Below are 18,799 nucleotides of genomic sequence, written 5' to 3' on the forward strand. Positions count from 1 at the left end.
TCTCTGGTCCTTAAATTAAGTGCTTACATATTTATCAACAATTTTGGTATACACCTTTTTACAGCGAAATATAAGTTATACTGGTTCCTTACCACTCACAAGGACAAGCGTTTTAAATACACATATTTTTGCTAACGTAATTGTATCATTGTTACAAGAGATAAATAGTGGGCGTACCATACATGGTCCTCGGAACTGAGTCATGCACACGTGCAGTGCCGTGTCAAGTCCAGTAATGCGACAAAGATACCGCACTCGCATTCCTTATCACTGCCACCAGATCCTTCAGCGCATCGTTTTGTGTAACGTTAGACTGGCAGACTTGCTGGCATTCCGAGAAACTTGATGAGGAAGTGCATCAAGTGCAATCTCAAAAATAAGTCAAATCTCTCTTTAGCGTAAGTACATGCTTAGGGTCTCGATTTCTGAACTGCTGCAATGATATCATGCATTAACATGGAATAGTACCTATTAGATATATATATATACTAAAAACGCTTCTATCCTGCTCACTTGTATCGGGTCGTATTTTGAATAAATATCGTAGACTGAAAATTCTTGATATTTTTTACACTAAATGTATTATTCTCATCTAATTCTTGTAAGCTTAAAAAAGTATATACAAACAAAAACAAAAGTACAAGTTTAAAAACATTATTTTAGTTTTGCATACGTAACTGGTAATTTAACACTGATTTTAGATCGAGCAAAACAGTCATTAATGTAATTTGTGCTACTAATAGTGATTCAAGCTGTAAGTATGAGTAATTCACGGAGCGGTGTTAAGGAAAACAAACTTGGATTACTTGTGCCTACTGCCTACCATAATTTATTATTCACATCGCAGAGCAGAGACACGAAGCTCATGTTTCTATTGTTTTAGTCGTACGCATTGCAACTTTTGGTCGAGCCGACAAAAGTCGATAATAGGTCTACGAACGCGATCACGACATTATTTAAAATATAACTGGTTGGTTACACATATGTTTACCGAATTATCATAATCTTTTCTTGAAAGCGAGCATTTGATTCGTATGATAAACAACAAAAATAAAAGGAAAAATATCTATAAAATTATTGCATGCGTTCCATTTATATCGATTAAATTCTAATGATTTCATCATGCGGCTTTTTTGAACTTAGATCGCATATCTGTCGGGTACAGCTATCTGACCGATATAGCGTAAGTAGTAGGTAAATAGGTAATATAAAAATATGTTAATGTTAAAGCAATGTCAATATATGGTGAATCGCGATAGATTGTTCTGAAAGAATTATAATGAAATCCAGGCAGGTAATTAGGTAAACAGATTTGGTAGAAGGATCCGATTAGCCTTCATAGGCGTTACTTATCTAACTTATCTCAAAATTTTTACAAATTTTTAAGCTAATCGAACTTAAATAGCTACCGGTTTATATGTATCTTCCAGGTGATCACATGGAATCAACAGATTCATTCATATCTCAAATTCTCAGACACGTAAAAAAGAAGCAGCAACAATGGGCAATAAAACGAACAAATATCAACAAAAGTCCACCATTGTTCTTTGAGTAGTTTCCTAAATTTAACATAGAAACACGGTTTTGTCCGAAACCGCTTCAGTTCTCAAGGCCAATTTGTTGTCTATTTATGAGTGCTACTCGCCCTTGTATGCTTAATGAATTTAGGAACTCCATGACATTACTTATTTCGCCGCGACACGCATTTTGACCTATTACATAAATTGCGTTTTTTAAAGTTGGTGAGCAAGATGAGTTCAGGTAAATATGATTTTAACACAATGGACACCCAGCAAACTAATGGCTGCTTGTATGTGTACCTGTCTTTCTCAGGTAGTGAAAATAAGGCTACCAAGGCCCGCCCTTCGCTGTCGTTAGCGGCCATTTCACACGGAACCTCTCTATGGTATCTTTCTTTAAGAATTTTTTTGGATTTCAAAGCGTGTTTGTTATAAAAAAAGTTATCTTTTTTTAACCCGCTACCAACCCGTCCTCGCCTGATCGAGATTACACCGGGATTCATTAAAATATTTAGAAAAGTTGGATGAGGTAATGTAAAAACTTGATTACTTGCCTATCATTTGTAGGTGAGTAAATTCCTTCTCAAAATTGAAAAATGCCGTATGCAGATCTAGAATACCTTTATTAATTATATAAAGTATATACCAACATAATTATAATATCAAATATTCACGTGTTTGTGTGTGTTTTTTTAAATTTATTTATCAAAGTCAATAACGACTGACGTTCAGAAGAATTATTTTAAGTTTATCTCACTGAAATTCAAAACTTAACCGCATTCATCGCTTTAAAGAGCATTCAGTCAAATAAACTAATACAATTGACTTTCATGAATCATGTTTATAACCGTCATTAAAATCCACCGCACTTGGTAGACGTCCTCATATGATGATAAATCCCAGAGCTGTCTATCATGTTGTGGCGTAGGCGTGGCGAAGATTCAAGGCCCAGATATGCGCGTGGGCATCCAGAGACCAATTATGAACAACTGACGGTAATCTCTACTTAACCAATTTTATTGCAGTAGGGTAGGACTGCTGATTAGCATGTAGCATTAATGATATACCGTGTTTTTCCACAAAATATATAAATATATATTTTCATATTTTGCTCTGGTTTGTCTTGAAATAGTGACTACGGATTCAGTTCACTTTTTACAGGTTTTATTATAAGAATATCGGGGAAGGAAAAATGCACATATCGAGTAGATAAGTTTGACAGTATGATCATTGATCAATAAGGGGTTGTGGCTTGTTATATATTCAAATAGATAGCATATACAAAAATCCTTTACACAAAAAGAGACCATACTTCGCAATATCGCCTTAAGAGTACATTAACTTATTCCTATTATGAATATAAATAATTATTATGAATTCAGTGAATTTAGTCTCATTTTCCTATATAAATAATACAATAGGTATTACTATACCTTGAGTAGGTATGTGATGATAAAACTAGAAGCTGTATTAATTTTATCGAACGTTTTACGATTTGCAGCAAAGCAATGTATAATTTACATACGAGTACTCGTAGCAATGATAAGACCGGATTAAACTTGACATGTAAAATTAATTTTAGTTTCTTAATCTTCATCTACGTACAATTTACCGGATATCCATGATTATACGCAGTGTATTTCGTAAATCGTAATCTTAATCCTACGAAATATTTTGCGTACCTACTACTTACTTGTAATCCTATATCTTATTCATTAACTTAGACTCGCTTTAATTACTAATTACTTTAACCAGCAGTTCTACTGTAATGAAATCATTTTATGTGATTTAACCGTTAACTGCGCTTTCTAAAACACTTCCAAAACTGACTTGAAATGTGCATACCTACAAATATCTGTAAAAATATCGCGCTCGAAATTACAGTCCGATTCAAACGATATGGATCTGATATGTCAGTGTCAAATTGACGTTTCTGCAAAAAAAACGTCACTCATTATTTATATATTTATTATACATATATGATGTTACTTTAGTGCCAATATTCATCATACATTTCAAATAGGACATTGAATCATTTACTTACTGAAGAAAAAAGTTAGATTCAAAGTGATTTTCAAGTTAGCTTAATAATTTCAAGGGGCCACTGGCACCTTAACTTTATATATTATTTATAAAAATGCTGGTGTAAATTGGCACTATTGGCAGCCGCGTTTATGATCCAGGAACAAAGCGTGGTCGGCGGCGTTTCAAAACAATGTGAAACAGTACTGGCGCACACTCCCATTGTTCGGGGTCCTGCGCCGCGACCGTCGACGGGGTCTACACCTACTGCGTAGCCTCGTACGTGCCGACTGGAGCCTTGACGGACAGTCCTAACTACTTTAGACATACCACGCATTACCACGCGGATCAAATAAAAGATAAGTACGAGCAGGTCGTGGTATGAGTTTCAAACGGAGTTAAGAATAGACTGTACGAGATAATTATTAAAATACTATTTAAAGGCAATTATTATGCAAGTACTTATTCATGATCATTGGTTTAGGATTTTATAAGGCTATAAAATTATACTTTCATATTTTATTTATCTATTTCTAATAGCGTATTTTTGGATACTGTTAATTTTTTAACAGTATCCAAATTTTATTCCCAGAATTATCGATTAGGTAGAATGCAGAGTGTTGAAAAGATAAAGAAAAAATGTTTCCCAACGTATTTACTTACATACATACTCGAGTCAACTCAATGATACTAGAGCCAGTGTCAAGATTATTCGAGTGTACCTAAGCAATGTAGATAAGCTTTAATTATTTCGCAAAAGCTTGCGAAATGGATAGGTCAACGATAGTGTAGAATTAGTATATGGCTTATAATTATGTACTATTTGCGACTGAAGTACTAGCAGGGTAGTAGTCGTCAACCCGGCAATGTCGCACGGTCCTTTCCTTGAGCCTGCGTGACCTGTTATCGGCATCTAAATTACTTGCTACAAGCAAAGGGTTTACTCAGACCACTTATCTTATCGCTCCCTATTGTTCGGAGCTTCGCTTCACACTAGATGATGTTCAACGGCGATTTTGGAAGTTAATTAGGCAATGGTAGAACACGTTCTGATAAGCTAATCACACTTTGTTGTTACACTTCAGGACTTCTTGTCTTATTATTATGTATGACAAAGCAAGCAATGTCACCAGATCCTTGGCAAAATACTTCTCAAATCGTGTGGGTAAAGGTCGGAAGTTCATGTCCAAGTCCGTGTTTTCTTGATACCTGATACAAATAACATGTTTCATTTGCTGGTAAAAATCAGAAAATTCAGCGTAACCACAGAACAACTCAAATTGTGTGGCGAAACCGTACGGTATCAAGTGCAATATAAACACATTTAATGTAATCAAATAGGAACAGACACTTGACGCGCTCCCGTTTGGTTTATTGATTTTCGTTAATATTTATCAGGATTGGCCCAATTCCTGATATGGCCGAATGGCCGATAACGCGAAACGCCAACGTGTCAAGCCAAGCCAATAAGTTGGCTATTATTACGAACTTATACTTAAACGTTAAACTCATTGCGGTCAACTCGGGGCTGAGGCAAAATGATAACAATGTGCTCACGTGATGACGAAACTCAGCTGCCGATTTTATTATTTACGTGAAAAAGGAACCAAGCGAGCGTTTCCGTAGGCATTGTGCCTGCCTTCGGCGCTATACCTAAGATAACCAACTAGTTAGTACCTACCTACACAATTTAATGTGAAGCTTCACGTAAGACAAGCGCAATCTTATAAAAGAAAGAACGTTATATCATCTTTGAGAAACGCAAAAACATGACAATCGTAATGTTTCGATAATTGCGATAATTAGTGGTGCGAACTACTCTTAACTAGTCAAAAATGGCAAGAAGCGCTTCGTCTAGTTCTCACTCTCGTTTTCTCCCACGAGCGTCACCCTCGGGTGCGCGTGCGCACCCCACCGAATAAAATTCTAAATAAAATACCGACAGTCAGCAATTACCCACTTTCCGGTACTCCGACAAGGAAAGTATCCGACATGTGCTTCATTTACATTACCTATGAGCGTACATAATACCAATGGCTGATATATTCTTGTTATTCAAGAATAGAGAAAGCTTGGTTTAATAATTTTTGCCTTTTTGTAGGGAGATAAGAAATATCTTCTTCAGTCACCAGTTTTTGTTTGCTGCGATAGTAAATAATTAATATGAAACTATGTAGGTAATAACATATTTATAATGTACTGACAAATTATGTCGCCACGTACAAGTTAAGAGTAAAAATATGGGTAAACGCAACTTAATTAAAAATATGTCCATAATTCTTAATTCTTCGACATAAGATCAATGGGACCTATTCTTGAGCAAATTTGTGTGCTTAGGGTACATATTTTTACGGTGAGAACAACAGGGCAATCTAAAATTACATATTTATGCATATCATGCCCACGTTGTGGGCTAGTTATTCTTAAAAGGCCTTTGCACCGGACTATGCATGAAAGTTGAGTGATTTGTGACCGTTGCGTTGCGGAATCATAACAAGGTTTGCGTCAACCATAACTTCTCTGCGAATTTCATAATAACTTTACAATTCTCACAAAAGGCAATAACTTTCGCATTTTAGATAATATAACAGCTTGAATAGGTATTTAAAAAGTTGTTCACAGCAAATCCACAGCTATATATTTTATTTGTTAAGTTTTGTGATGATGAACTGCTGACCTTGGTCGACAGTATTGTATGCCGAAGTTTAATAGCACTTCCTTGATGATAGCGAGGGTAATACGTAACCAAATAACGTGCCATGAATATGATAGGTGGCCCAAGACAACGGTTTGAAACGCGAGCATTCTTTTACAGGAGGCAATCTGTAGTAAAATGTCTAAGAGGGTTGAAAGCTGTTCCCACGTAGGTAGGTGCATTATGTTCCAAGCTAATGGAGGTATACACAGTACTTCTCCCACAAAAGGTATTAGTGATCGTGTAACCTTTTCTAATTCTTATTATGATCTTTTGTTCATTGTGAAAGCTCGTCATCGTCAGGAACACTATGTACACCGATGCACATTATGGTAATATTTCATCGAACTATCTCCCATTGTCCCGGAGCGGAACTGATGGGAAAATTAAGTTTCTAATTGCTTTTACAAAGCTGTGGAAATTACAAATATAAAAAATAAACGAAACTGGTGTACATAACTTCAAGATACCAGTGACGTGGCTAAAAATATACGTGGGGGAGAACAAGAGCCGGTTTAATTAATTTTTTAATTTCTAATCTAACGTAATCAGCTCAGTTACTTTATAAATACTTCTAGTCGAGCAAGAGTTCTTTGAATACCTCGCCAATGCCAATTACGTATGTAAGCACCAACAGCTGAACACAAGAAAAAACGCAAGCTCAGTTAAGGATATTTACATAAAGTGCAGGTCGTCAATCTACTGCGGTACCTATACATACCTATGAATTTTCCAGTATATTATATTCTTACTATTCTTAGTAGGTATATCTATTTACCGTATTTTCCGTACATGGTACAATGTTTAGAGTCCCGTTCGCCAAAATAATCAATGCAGTATTTATAAGGGATGTATGTATATACTTAGGTCTATTGTCTCTTGATAGCATGGCAGGCAAGACTCCGCGTGTGCCGTGATACAGGGGGAATAATCCCGTAAAAGGCTTTGCCCAATAAGTACAACCACTTACAGGGCTTCTGGAGATTGGCTTTTAAGTGAATTAGTTGTATATCGATAACAGTATATAAATAGAAAAAAGTAAACATTCATTATATATTATGATGCATACCCAATGCTTCTTTGTAAGTTGCTTATTTATAATACACATACTTCAATATACATACTTCATAACCTGTAGGTTACCGATTTTTGTAATTCCTCGAAAAGCCCTTCATCGTAGATCTCAGTCTTGATATAATTATAATAAATTCTAGGGGTACTTTTATTTATTGTGGATAAACTGGATAATGATCTATTTAAATTGTCAAAACACTGAATTTTTTTTTTTTAATACAAAATCCCATCATTCGAATCAGCATGTATGTACGAATTGACCCTACGTGCGCTAATTATATGATCGACTAAAAACGAGTACCTATGCGATCGAGTCATATTCAAGTAAACATCTAAGTACATTAGGCACGGCACTTAGTAGAAACGCCGTGGACCTTGAAAACTGCAGTGACAAAGACATTGCGAGTTCACCGGTTACGGCGGTTACAGCTCAGTTAGCATGCAGGTGTCGGGTTGGACCCCTTTGTGTGGCAATCGGGACCCCATTCCGAGGGTTAATTCTCCCACATGTCACTAATTTTTAGTAAAGGCGACTTACGCCACTTCCCTTAAGTACCCAACAACATATTGTAACTTGACTTTCTAGCTTGCAATGACATCTATTTACAAAAGTTGGAACTAAGTAAAGGTGCAAGCAAACCTAAAAGTCAGTATACGAGTAGCAGATACCAGTGTTCCGCCGAAGAACAGGTTGATAGATCCAGTAATTACTTTACTCAGCGGTGCTTTGTATTTACAATAATACCTAACAAGTCAATTTCTTGCATTCCTATAGACGTTGGATGCTTCTATAGCCATCCATCGTAAAATGTCTGAACTGAACCGACATGTTATGTTAGTGCCGACAGAGGCATGGCCGGCTTAGTGAAGTCGTTGAGCACCTAATGTACACTCATTAAGCTAGATGGCGCTAAGATGTACATACAGTTTTGAGGTAGAGTTAGCATAACCATGACCTGCGTCAACAAAACTTCCGCCGTATCAATAATACGGAGGAAATTTTGGGAAAGGTTCATTAAGAAAAAAATATTTTATCTAACAAAAAATACGAGTAAGTGTTGTACAAAAACATCTGTCACAGCAAATTTATCTAAAATATTCAGGTAACAAGTTGAAGCGACTCTACAGTAGAGTCGTATCGTAACCAGTGACACATATTTTTGTGCGCCTCGTATTTTTCAAACTCTATTGCAGATTACTACTGTATTGTACACGTACCCAAAAACATTGTTGCATTCAATATTTCGTTAAAGAAGTGGTAGGGCCTACATCAAAAGTCCCCAACCTGAATGTTAAAAATATTTTTATTTTTTCTCTTCTTATCATGTGAACAACATATATGTATCAAAATAAATGCGTAAGTGTCGTGGAACACTCGGTTGGAATGGAACGAAGTTAAGAAAGATAGTTGACACATACCGCTTTTCATATCACATATTTATGAGGAAATAATTTCATGTTCATGGAAACCAAGTGAACAGTTAAAAAGGATCGTGACGGAAAACTCTTACATTTTTTTTCGCCTAGCCCCCATCCGCCAAGTCCGTGCTTTTCTTAACTGATTTAGTGTTCACCACAGCTTTCACGTCTCCAATTATACTTTTAAATGTTGACTTCCCATGTCCTTGAAATTCGTTTTACTTTAAGGTGGTTGGTCAGCGGGTAGGCACCCCGTTCCGCTAGGTGAGCGCGCGTCACGCGTCGCCAAACTTGTGCCGTATCTCTAGTTACATAACAACGTAAGTCTCCTTAAACTTCCTACCAAGTTCTTCCCTCTGTTTTAGACTGATAGTGTTGAACCCTCGGTCTTCCGCTCACTATTTCTGCCCACTACACAGTTTTTTTCTGAATGTAATTAACCACCTTGATTATACACATTATAACTCTTTCCGGACGTCCTGTACGATTTTTGTCCTGATTTCATGATCCTCATTTTAGATGTTTTATGAACTCATGAGGAACAGGAAATAACGCATGCATCCGCCGTGACCACAATTTCATCTCTACAGGCTTTCCTGTCACCTATAATTATTATCTTTAATTAACATGTGACATGATAATTGAGTCTTCATATCACGTGTGTTAAAAGTATTTACGTTAATTACGAAATTCACGCGTAAGTAACTATTACGAAAAACATAAATATGCATGGGCACCGTGCTGGACTAGATATCTGCTAACGAATCGTTACGTTTTGCGGAGGCAGTATGGTGACACAGGTGTAGCCATTGTTTACATGTCGTTCGAACACTTCTGAATGGTTCGGTTGGCTACCTCGCGGCCCGGAGGGGGGAGGTGACCTGTCGCCCTCCCCCCGTGCCGCCGCACGCGCAGCACTCCGAACCAGCCAGTTGCTTGCCGCGCAGCCTCCAGTTTGTTTACATCGACAAATTGTGACGTCTTACCATTGTGCAAACCTGTAATTACCTTGTATTAAGTGAAAAAGTGGGATCGTTACTGGTGTAGCTCCGGAAAACCTTTTGTTAAAGCTAAAGGTCGCGACACCGAGTTTGTTCAGGCATTGTCGCGATTGGCTTTTGTTAGACTACTTTTGCATAAAATTTGCACCGGACCTGAATGCGGCAGCGGCAAAACGAGTAAGAGGTTACTGCATTACAGTTTACTTGGTATTTAGCTAAAAGAAACTTGTTTCGGTTGTCACGAATACCTTGATAATCTTCAAAACATAACGTCCTAGAACTCGTGCTCTACCTCAGCAAGAAATAAACAATACAGAATGTAAAAACTGTTTTCCCAGTACGAACAAATTGAACATATTAGGAAATCTTTTTAACGTAGAAAAACTTTGAAATAAAATCAGTTTGTATATATAATGTTATAATAGCCGAGCTCTCTGCTGGCGTGTTCAGTGTTGCATGACTGCACGCGAGTCCAATGCTCCTTCATTTGACCCTAACCTAATGAATATTGCAATATTCCAAAACACTATAAAAGCATATGTAAAATAAAAGAACAGCTAAATCTTTGTTCAGTTCAATACGAGATAACTAAAATTCATTAAAACGTATTTATACCTAACATTACGTGCGATAAGCTCTAAGTGGAAGTCCTTTTCCTTTGCACCCGAATACAAGAATGATTCTAGACTAAACTTAACTGACTAAATCTTCCATGAACCCTTAAGCTTTACCAAAATTTACGGTAACATATACTTAAAACTAAACCGCTTGTACAGCACAATAGTGCATTTCTAGCTGAATTATTATTGGATGACACAGATGTGAGAAAGAAAATACCTACACCTGATATTGGTGTCATTCCGCAAATGTAGCTGATACGTTATTTCCATGCGCGCCTGTCGATGCTTTTCCTCACTAATGAGTATCATTGCCACAGCTATACCCTGGCATTGTAGTTTGTAGAGTAAGTAACATAATGGCAGTGGCACCGATCTAGATACCCATATCTCTCACTAGAAAGCAGCTTCGTGGGACCTTCGTTTACATTCGCCTTTTGTGGGAAATGTCGCTCGGTAACATGTGAAACTTTCCTCTAAATATGCTGTTTCACTACCGCTTCATATCAAATTGAATTCCCTCCGTTAAATAGAGTAACTCCAGCGCTTTAATCGTCAATTGTTTCGTTTGTAACATTGAATACAACCGTAATATTCTTGGACGTATCACATAATGTGCAAGTTTTCATATTGTGAATTGCTCCATTGTCTTAGCCGCATACAAGAGTTTGCCGAGACACTTGTATGTTAATAACTTAATACGCCATTACTTTTAAATGTCGCGTTAATTATTTGCGTTACTAGCAATGCAGTGATTTCCATAAAGCGTTCTACATCGCTCTAGATTGGGGTGTGTCATTATGAGCCGTGCAATCATCAGACAATACCAAGTACCGGGCCAAGCCCGTGATTAGCATAGCTGGATTTCAAGCCGGCGCCGCTTAGCCATTAGGGGAGCTACCACAGACCATATATTTAACTAGGCTCAGTAAATTTCATTTTCGCGTATGATCTTTAATCCGGAGATAGCGGGATCAAAACCCGGCTCAGACTCATGAGAGATCATCGCCAAAAAGCCGGGACAACGAAGATGACGTGTCAAGGAAGATGATGATGGGTGCATTTCACTACACCCATTCCCGGTTCCGTGTCTTCAGACTTTCGGAAGGTTTTGCCTCAAAATGACTCATTACTCCTTATTTAACAGTACAAATTTAACGATTGTTTAAAAAGTACATAGATTGTCATGACATTACCCTCGTGACATCGCAACTCTCGAGAATAAGCCATGCTGTATGTTTGCGTGCAGTATCGTTTAGCGGACAGAGTTGCATGAATTTCATGTAGGTAGGTAAGCTGTACACTAGCGTGTAGCAAGCGTGCAGTGACGTATATACTACTTGAACAGTAGGCCATGTAGGTGCAAAAAAATTGACACTCCTAATAATCCTTAAAGGTTCTTGTGGCGTCTATGGTCTGTGGAAGCAACGTTTCGCGAGCCACGCCGCGCGTGCTGTAGTGCGCGCTATGCGTTAATGCCACCATTTTGCCGCCTAATGCGTTGCCGTGTCCGGCAATCATGATGCAAGCCCTTTAACTGGCTGGACAGACCCTGGTAGCTATTGCCACACTTATGCTCATAAAAGTGGGTGGAGAGGTATAATTTTCAGTGATGGCTAAATGGTATTAAATTTTCTGTTCCACCAAATCACAATTCGAAGCATTAGGGGAAGCAACCTTTTTTTATGTTCATTGTAGCGTAGTTGAGTTTAAGGGATCTTTAAATGACAGCCCACAAGCGTGCTGATTTAGCCCGGTAAGGTGTAGGGGGCGGTAAGGCCCCTTTGGAGACTCCTAGTTAAAGAAATAGATAATGCCGGATGGTTCATATGAAAGTTATTAAGTAGTTGATCATTATAGACGAGAGAGATTAGAGAATTAGATAATTAGTCTATAGTAATAGACAATTATCATTTCAGCTGAATTCTGCTAAGTACCTACACTGATTCTTTAAATCAACTATCTATATCTAAAGAAAATTTGACGAGATTGCCCATCACTACAATGCAGTTTCACTCTGAGCAAAATTTATGAGCCGTCACCGAGTGTGGGACAAACATGATAAAACATTGACAGGAAACATACCCAGGCTTTCTTTGTTCCACTTGTTCACTGACCATGGTGTGACATGTCCACTCTAATAATTAGTCGCTTTTATTTTTAAACCAAAGTATTGTCATATTATTGCCATACAAACGGTACCCACTAATCTACATACAAGCGTTTATACGTACTTTCTATTTGCCTAATCTCCTGCCGACTGATGTTGACACAAATAAAACGCCTATCAGCATTCGCATTTTAAAACGCCTGCAAGAATAAATGTTTGAAAATTCGAGTAACAACACCGAACCTAATCACGCTTAACTAATCAATTAAATAAAGCGCAAGGCGTCCGCTCACTCATTCCCTTCACTCCTGCGATGGTCATCTAAACTAAGATAAAGTGAACGCACTAATGAAGTAAGAAGCCTGAATGCGAGCGATGCATCAGCGAGAAAATTACATCACTTGAGTGCAGGCTCGGCGGCTGGAAGCGATATTCAAACGTGATAAAGCCGTTGCCGAGAATCCCGCGCATTGCAATTTGATCGGATAGATAAAGCATGCAGGCATTGTACGCAGGTACCGTCTAGTCGGTGACGGCGCGAGGGGGGCGTGTGATAACGATGGCAGCGATAACGGCGCGGCCGGAGAGCGCGCCGGTCGCTCGCCCGCGGCAGACACCAATTTTTCAACACTTTTTGCGCGTCTAACTGCAAGTGCTAGCGGTATCGTGGTGCGCAGTGTCATAGTTTAGAAGCGGCCTAACATATACGTTATGATTTAAGCAGTTCCGCAGAAGCCGTTCTCCAATGCGGACACGTTCTTAGCCATTACCCTTAATTGGTAGATTAACAAATTGACATAACTTTTGCTTTCTGGCTTCGTCATCGTCTCGGCAGTCGCCGTGTAGTGTTAATGTGTTTTCGGCGTTATTAAGCAAACATTTTAGTGACGTTCCCACTTTTCACTTACATTTTCTGATAAAGTAAACATAACGACTTGTGAAACGGAACCAAAACAGTGCTGTGAGTCAGTGATTGAAAGTGCGTTAGTTAAGATGAAGGATTCGGCAGCGCGGTGCGAGGACGTGGCGGACAAGCTGGTGCGTCTGTTCGGATGGAGGCAGACCTATCCGGTGCAGAAACTGCAGAGGAACATACTGCCGAAGGCTAACGAAGTGGTAAGATTTATCTTCAAACAAAATTACGGAACACTCTAACATTCCTGAATCTAAAGAAAGCTATGTCGCATTCATACAATATCAGTCTCAATATCAGGTACATATAAATAAATTGTAAATTATTCATTTCTACAAGTCTTTCGCCTGATAAAAATCTGTTAGCTCTCAAAGGGTCATCAATTCGACTAAACAAGATTAGAAATACAGTTTGGTCGAAGCAGGTCTAGGACCATTATACTAAATACCGATATCCAACTAAGGTAAACACCAAAACAGACACCGTTACGTACTTGCTTCAACCTTCAGATATAATGATGTATAAATTATGCATATAATTGACTAATTTTAACACCACACCACACGACTCTTTTAGGGTTAAGGACACGTGATGCAAATAAATTCGAATCGGTATATTAGGTATTCTAAACAGTGTGACTCAAAAGCTTTTTGTTGAAGATTTGTTTACCACGTTATCGGCGTGATTGATATCATATGTACCTACACTCACACCAAATAACAGTTTTCTAGTACCTACAGTAAGTGTATCCTAGCCGTAGCCGCCATACTAGCTCTATAGCAAAGTGGATACTTCTGTTAGGGCACCGACTGTACTAAGGGTCACTAAGGCCAACGGACGAACTGGCGGACGAATAAAGGTTCCTTGTGGACCACGCAACTCTGAACGAGATATTTGTAGGTACTTGACTTGATTTACTCTGACATGCCGCATCCTTAAGGCTTCTACAAACGTTGCAAAAAATGCCATGCGATTTAAGGCAACGAGCAACGAATTCGAACGACGCTTGGAGAAGCCAAGTTTTTAAAGAGACACCTTTTAGACACCAGCAATAACATTGATTGCAATCACTTACCCAAAGAAACTACGACAAACAAGAAATCTTTCCGTGACTTCACTTGAAAGATTAATCGCCTTCGTTACCTGGAAAGAAACAAAACATCAATATTAATATCACAATCTAGGAAGATGCACTTCCTAAAGTTAGTTTGATTAACAAGGAACTCGAGATCAACAATCCACCCATGAGTTTATTTTGATCCTTGATGTTTATGATAAACTTTAAAAAATTCGTAATAACACTATCAAAAGAAGAGGTGCCTATTGCCTAACTATAACTATTTGAACCACGTTATTTTGCTTTTCTGCTTAAAATTATTGGTACCTGAGTAGAGAAAAAATTGTGAAAGAGCCACAAAAATAGGTTTTGGTCAGAACTGTTAATGCTTTACCTTTACTAGAGTATTCGTATGACCATCCTTCAATAAGATTATAGACACGGATGAAAACCATAATATTAAGATGTAACGGTTTCCTAAAACTGTAGTATATAATTATGTAGAATATTCTTCTTCGCTGACTAGGGTACGCAACATTGTACGCAAGACATCAATACGTCAGATTCGGTTCCCATTGTCGGCTTCACTTTCTCGCCCTGATCCGAAAGTGTTGGAAAGCACTGCATTAATTCAACTACATCGCAATTATATGCCCGTGCCATATACACGCGAGCGGGCCGTTGAACTTAATTATTCACATTACTTTTTTGTTAAAGTAACATTGGTTTTCCTTAAATGGTCGAGGCAAGTACCTATGTTGTAACATTGTGCATAATTTTCTGCATCACTAAATACGTAATGTCAATCAATAGTCACTTAACTAAGCTCACCTAACTCACTACTAACAGTACTACCGCAGAGACGCTTTCAGGTAGATTTTCGTACATTGACCCGAACCAGTGTACAGAAATCTATCTGGAAAGCATCTCTTCTTTACACGAAAGAAATGTATGTAAGGTAAACACAGAAGGTAAATGTATGTACCTATGTGCCAGGGGGTCAATTATGTCGGTGTGACGTGGCATCTTGTTTGGTGTATCTTGTTTTGTTGCAAGAAAGTATGGTCTAGTTTGGTATCACATGAAAGTGCTCGGTTTGGTCTACACATTTATAATTATTGTTTCTTTATTTACCATTTTAAAATATAGTGTAAACTCTATATAGTGAAGCTCAATGGACAAGACGTTTTTTGACAAGTTTTCGTTATATACAGACTAGCTGTGACTTCAACAGATGTCAGATAGACGTCAATCCATAAAATAAATATAACCTGAGAAATTTGGTTGGATATACACCGTGTTTTTTTCCGTTAATTTCAAGGGTGCATTCCTGAGATTAAATTAAGTGACTTTCTCAAAGACACCTCCTATTCTAATAAACTCCATTTTTGATATAATCAAATATTTATTTTTAACTTATAAGGCCCTTACGAGTGTATACATTTGCCTTTGGGGCCTGTATACATATTGATTGGTGTTTAGTGCAAGTGTGTACATTTGCTACTATACGTAAGTACTATCTCAGATGATTGATGTTCGAAATGACATTGATATGTCACAGTTTTTAATAGTTTGGTGGAATTAAATGTAATGCCCGTGTTTACAACAACGCTATATGCAACATTTAACCACTTTTTATATATAAAAAAAAATATATTTAAATAAAATTCATACCCCGGAGTAAACGGAATTCAATAAAAACACGGCGTAGAGCAAATTTCGTAAGATTATAATTAGGAATAGTATATAGGTACTCCACCCTCAATTTCTTTTAACAGTTTTAACGTAACATTACCGCTGCAATAACTAAGTGGCCGGTTAGTGCATTTAATGAATATTTCCTATTATTAAATTGTCTATTTTTTATATTCCGGTGTAATTATTTAAAGGAGAACCACATTACAGTTCATTCACTTAGCTAAAAGGTTATATAATTAAATCGTGGCGAGGTAATGGTAATTACTTCAACTTTGAGGTACCTAATTTTCCACATTCCTTATGGCCTACCTACTCAAAAATAATCTTAATAGGTTAATAAGTTGAAATGACGATTCGATGTTCTTAATGCAATGTCGAAATTGTTATTAAAATAACTACATATCAGGTGCGATGAGTAAAGAAGATATGTAAAGGAATTTCATACAGCCTTACACACCTAGGCCTGTAAGGCAACCTTCTTTTGTTTTTAAACGTCAAATTATGGCACGTCTTGGCATTCAACCATAAAAAAACGTATAAGCAAAATTCTGCCATACTTAATGCTTTTTCTCTTTTTTTGTTTTGTGATTTTTTTTCTTTTTTGTGTTTGTTAAATATTATTTCAGAGTTTCCTAAATGGTAACGAAAATTTGATTATTTTTGCGCGTCGTAGCACGGTTTAGGAGATACAGCCCATAAAGTTTTATTTCAGTCATGTAGATATCTTTATAGGGCAAAAATAATCTAAGTTTCGTTCCCCTTTAAATAACCCCTAAGTAATATTAATAAAACACAAAAAAGAAAAAGTATGAAAAAAACGTAATGGCGTGCGTCGTAGCGCCAAAATAATTACATATTTGTTCCCCTTCAATACCCCACGCACTGAATAACCTATCACATTAGGACATGAAACAATCATCATCATCATCCTTTTTTTTTTCATTGCAAGTTTGAGAAAAGCACTAAAAATCTCGGCGAGAAACGGGGTTACCGGCCGCGTATCCCTATTCGACCTTGCAACGCTCGGCCGTCTATATCTACTTGGCTTGCAACCCTTCGTTTCCCGACCTCTATAGTAATGTACTCATAATAATCACGGTTAATCTTCCAGTATCTAGGTAATTGATAAGGACAGACCTCGCCCTTATTAACGTTCATAGAAAGTTGTAGTGCCATAACCACACCTGTAATGCACTTAGGGAGGAAGGTCGTTACACAGTTTTTTTGTTAAAATCATAAATAGTAAGTAAAACCCTGTTATTACCCTGTTGAGAAAAATCTAGTGTTCGCTCATTTTCCAGTAGGTTCTTAATGGCTCATCGAATCATCGCATATATTGTAGGCGTAAAGATGCAAGCCTGAGTGACACTCAATGCGTCATTCAGATTCGTTCATTGTGCGCCCACAAAACTGTTTATTTTCCGTCGTTATTTTGCCGCGGATCTATGTGTATCTGGTCAAACTGCAGTAGATGCTACGATATTTAAGAATTAAATACACAGATTCGGATACAAATAAACTGGCAGGTACCTAATAAAAAAAAAAAAAAAAAAAACAATTTAAGAGGAAATCTCGCAAACATGCCAGCTTTACACTACATAAATAAATACGCTCGCTCCTAGTTATTTTACCTCGATCTTCCAAAGAATCCAACGATCTTGAAGATCGACCATTGACTTAAAGAGTTTGTAAGTAATTTGTATTAGAATGTTATCTATTATCTAATACCACTAGCGTTTTGCACGATAAATATCTTCATCTTTTAGATTAAGTACAGGATTTTGTTGATCTTCTGATGATTGTAAAACCTTCTCACGGTTATCGACTTTTAGCACTTAACAATCAATAATCACAAATAGTAACTTTGTTGTTGAATATAGTAAAGATTACGATTAATAACGGGATTTATCTTTATCATCTATCACTGATAAGTATATCTCAAGAATTTACCATGTTTTAATGGACATTGTTTGTAATTCAGTACTTATTGTAATAGAGGGTCTTGACGCCTTTGGTGCTGAGACCCTCGGTGCGTGGGGCCCGAAGCTCAGTTTTTTTGTGGATATGGCCAAGCGGCAGGTTGATGTCACTGGGGACGCAAGAGGTGGTAGCTGCCGGCATTTTTGGCTCTATACCTCGGGGGCCCTTTTTAGAGTTAAATTTTTAACCGACTTCAAGATTTCAAAAAGAGGAGATTTCAATGTTTGTTACTCCATAACTCCGTCATTTCTGAACCGATGTTGAAAACTTTTTCTTGTTTGAATTTATATATATATACAGATTTGTCCCGTTTTTGTCAAAACTCAATTCTGATGATGGAATCCATGAGGAATCGACGGAACTCTTCAAATGTGAAAGGCATACATATAGTGATTTTTGCATTTTCTTTAACAATTCAAGCATTTACATTTAAAAAAGTGACATTTGATGAAGTGACTCTGCTGATGATGATCAGAATGAAACTTCAACGACGCATAGTACACGTTTGGCGATTTGTCCTCTTCGCTATGTTTGTTAAACAAATTAGATTTTCAAGACAAATTTTTGTCAAGTTCCAGTTCTGACAATGGGGTCCATGAGTAATCGAGGGAACTCCTCAAATGTTAAAGGCATATTATAGTAATCTTAGTATTTTCTTCAACAAATCAATAAATTTACATTTGTAGAAGTGAC

At 37.4% G+C, this 18,799-nt stretch overlaps 1 protein-coding gene across 6 annotated transcripts in view; it reads left to right on the top strand.

Annotated features, from left to right (window-relative positions):
- LOC133520926 (partitioning defective 3 homolog B) overlaps nt 1-18,799 on the top strand; it is a 68,543-nt gene that overhangs the window by 10,324 nt on the left and 39,420 nt on the right. Inside the window, exons 1-2 of one of the 6 annotated variants that reach the window (XM_061855624.1) lie at nt 9,645-9,730; nt 13,381-13,574. The exons of 1 other annotated variant lie outside the window; for it this stretch is intronic. In XM_061855624.1, the coding sequence (XP_061711608.1) occupies nt 13,452-13,574 (123 nt within the window). In that variant the 5' untranslated portion in view covers nt 9,645-9,730; nt 13,381-13,451. Of the gene's footprint in view, nt 1-9,644; nt 9,731-9,758; nt 9,916-12,837; nt 13,575-18,799 lie in introns of those variants that run through there. 4 more of the 6 variants (XM_061855619.1, XM_061855621.1, XM_061855623.1 and 1 more) reach the window with 4 other exon arrangements.

Source organism: Cydia pomonella, chromosome 9 (assembly GCF_033807575.1).
Source record: "Cydia pomonella isolate Wapato2018A chromosome 9, ilCydPomo1, whole genome shotgun sequence".
Classification (NCBI taxonomy): domain Eukaryota; kingdom Metazoa; phylum Arthropoda; class Insecta; order Lepidoptera; family Tortricidae; genus Cydia; species Cydia pomonella.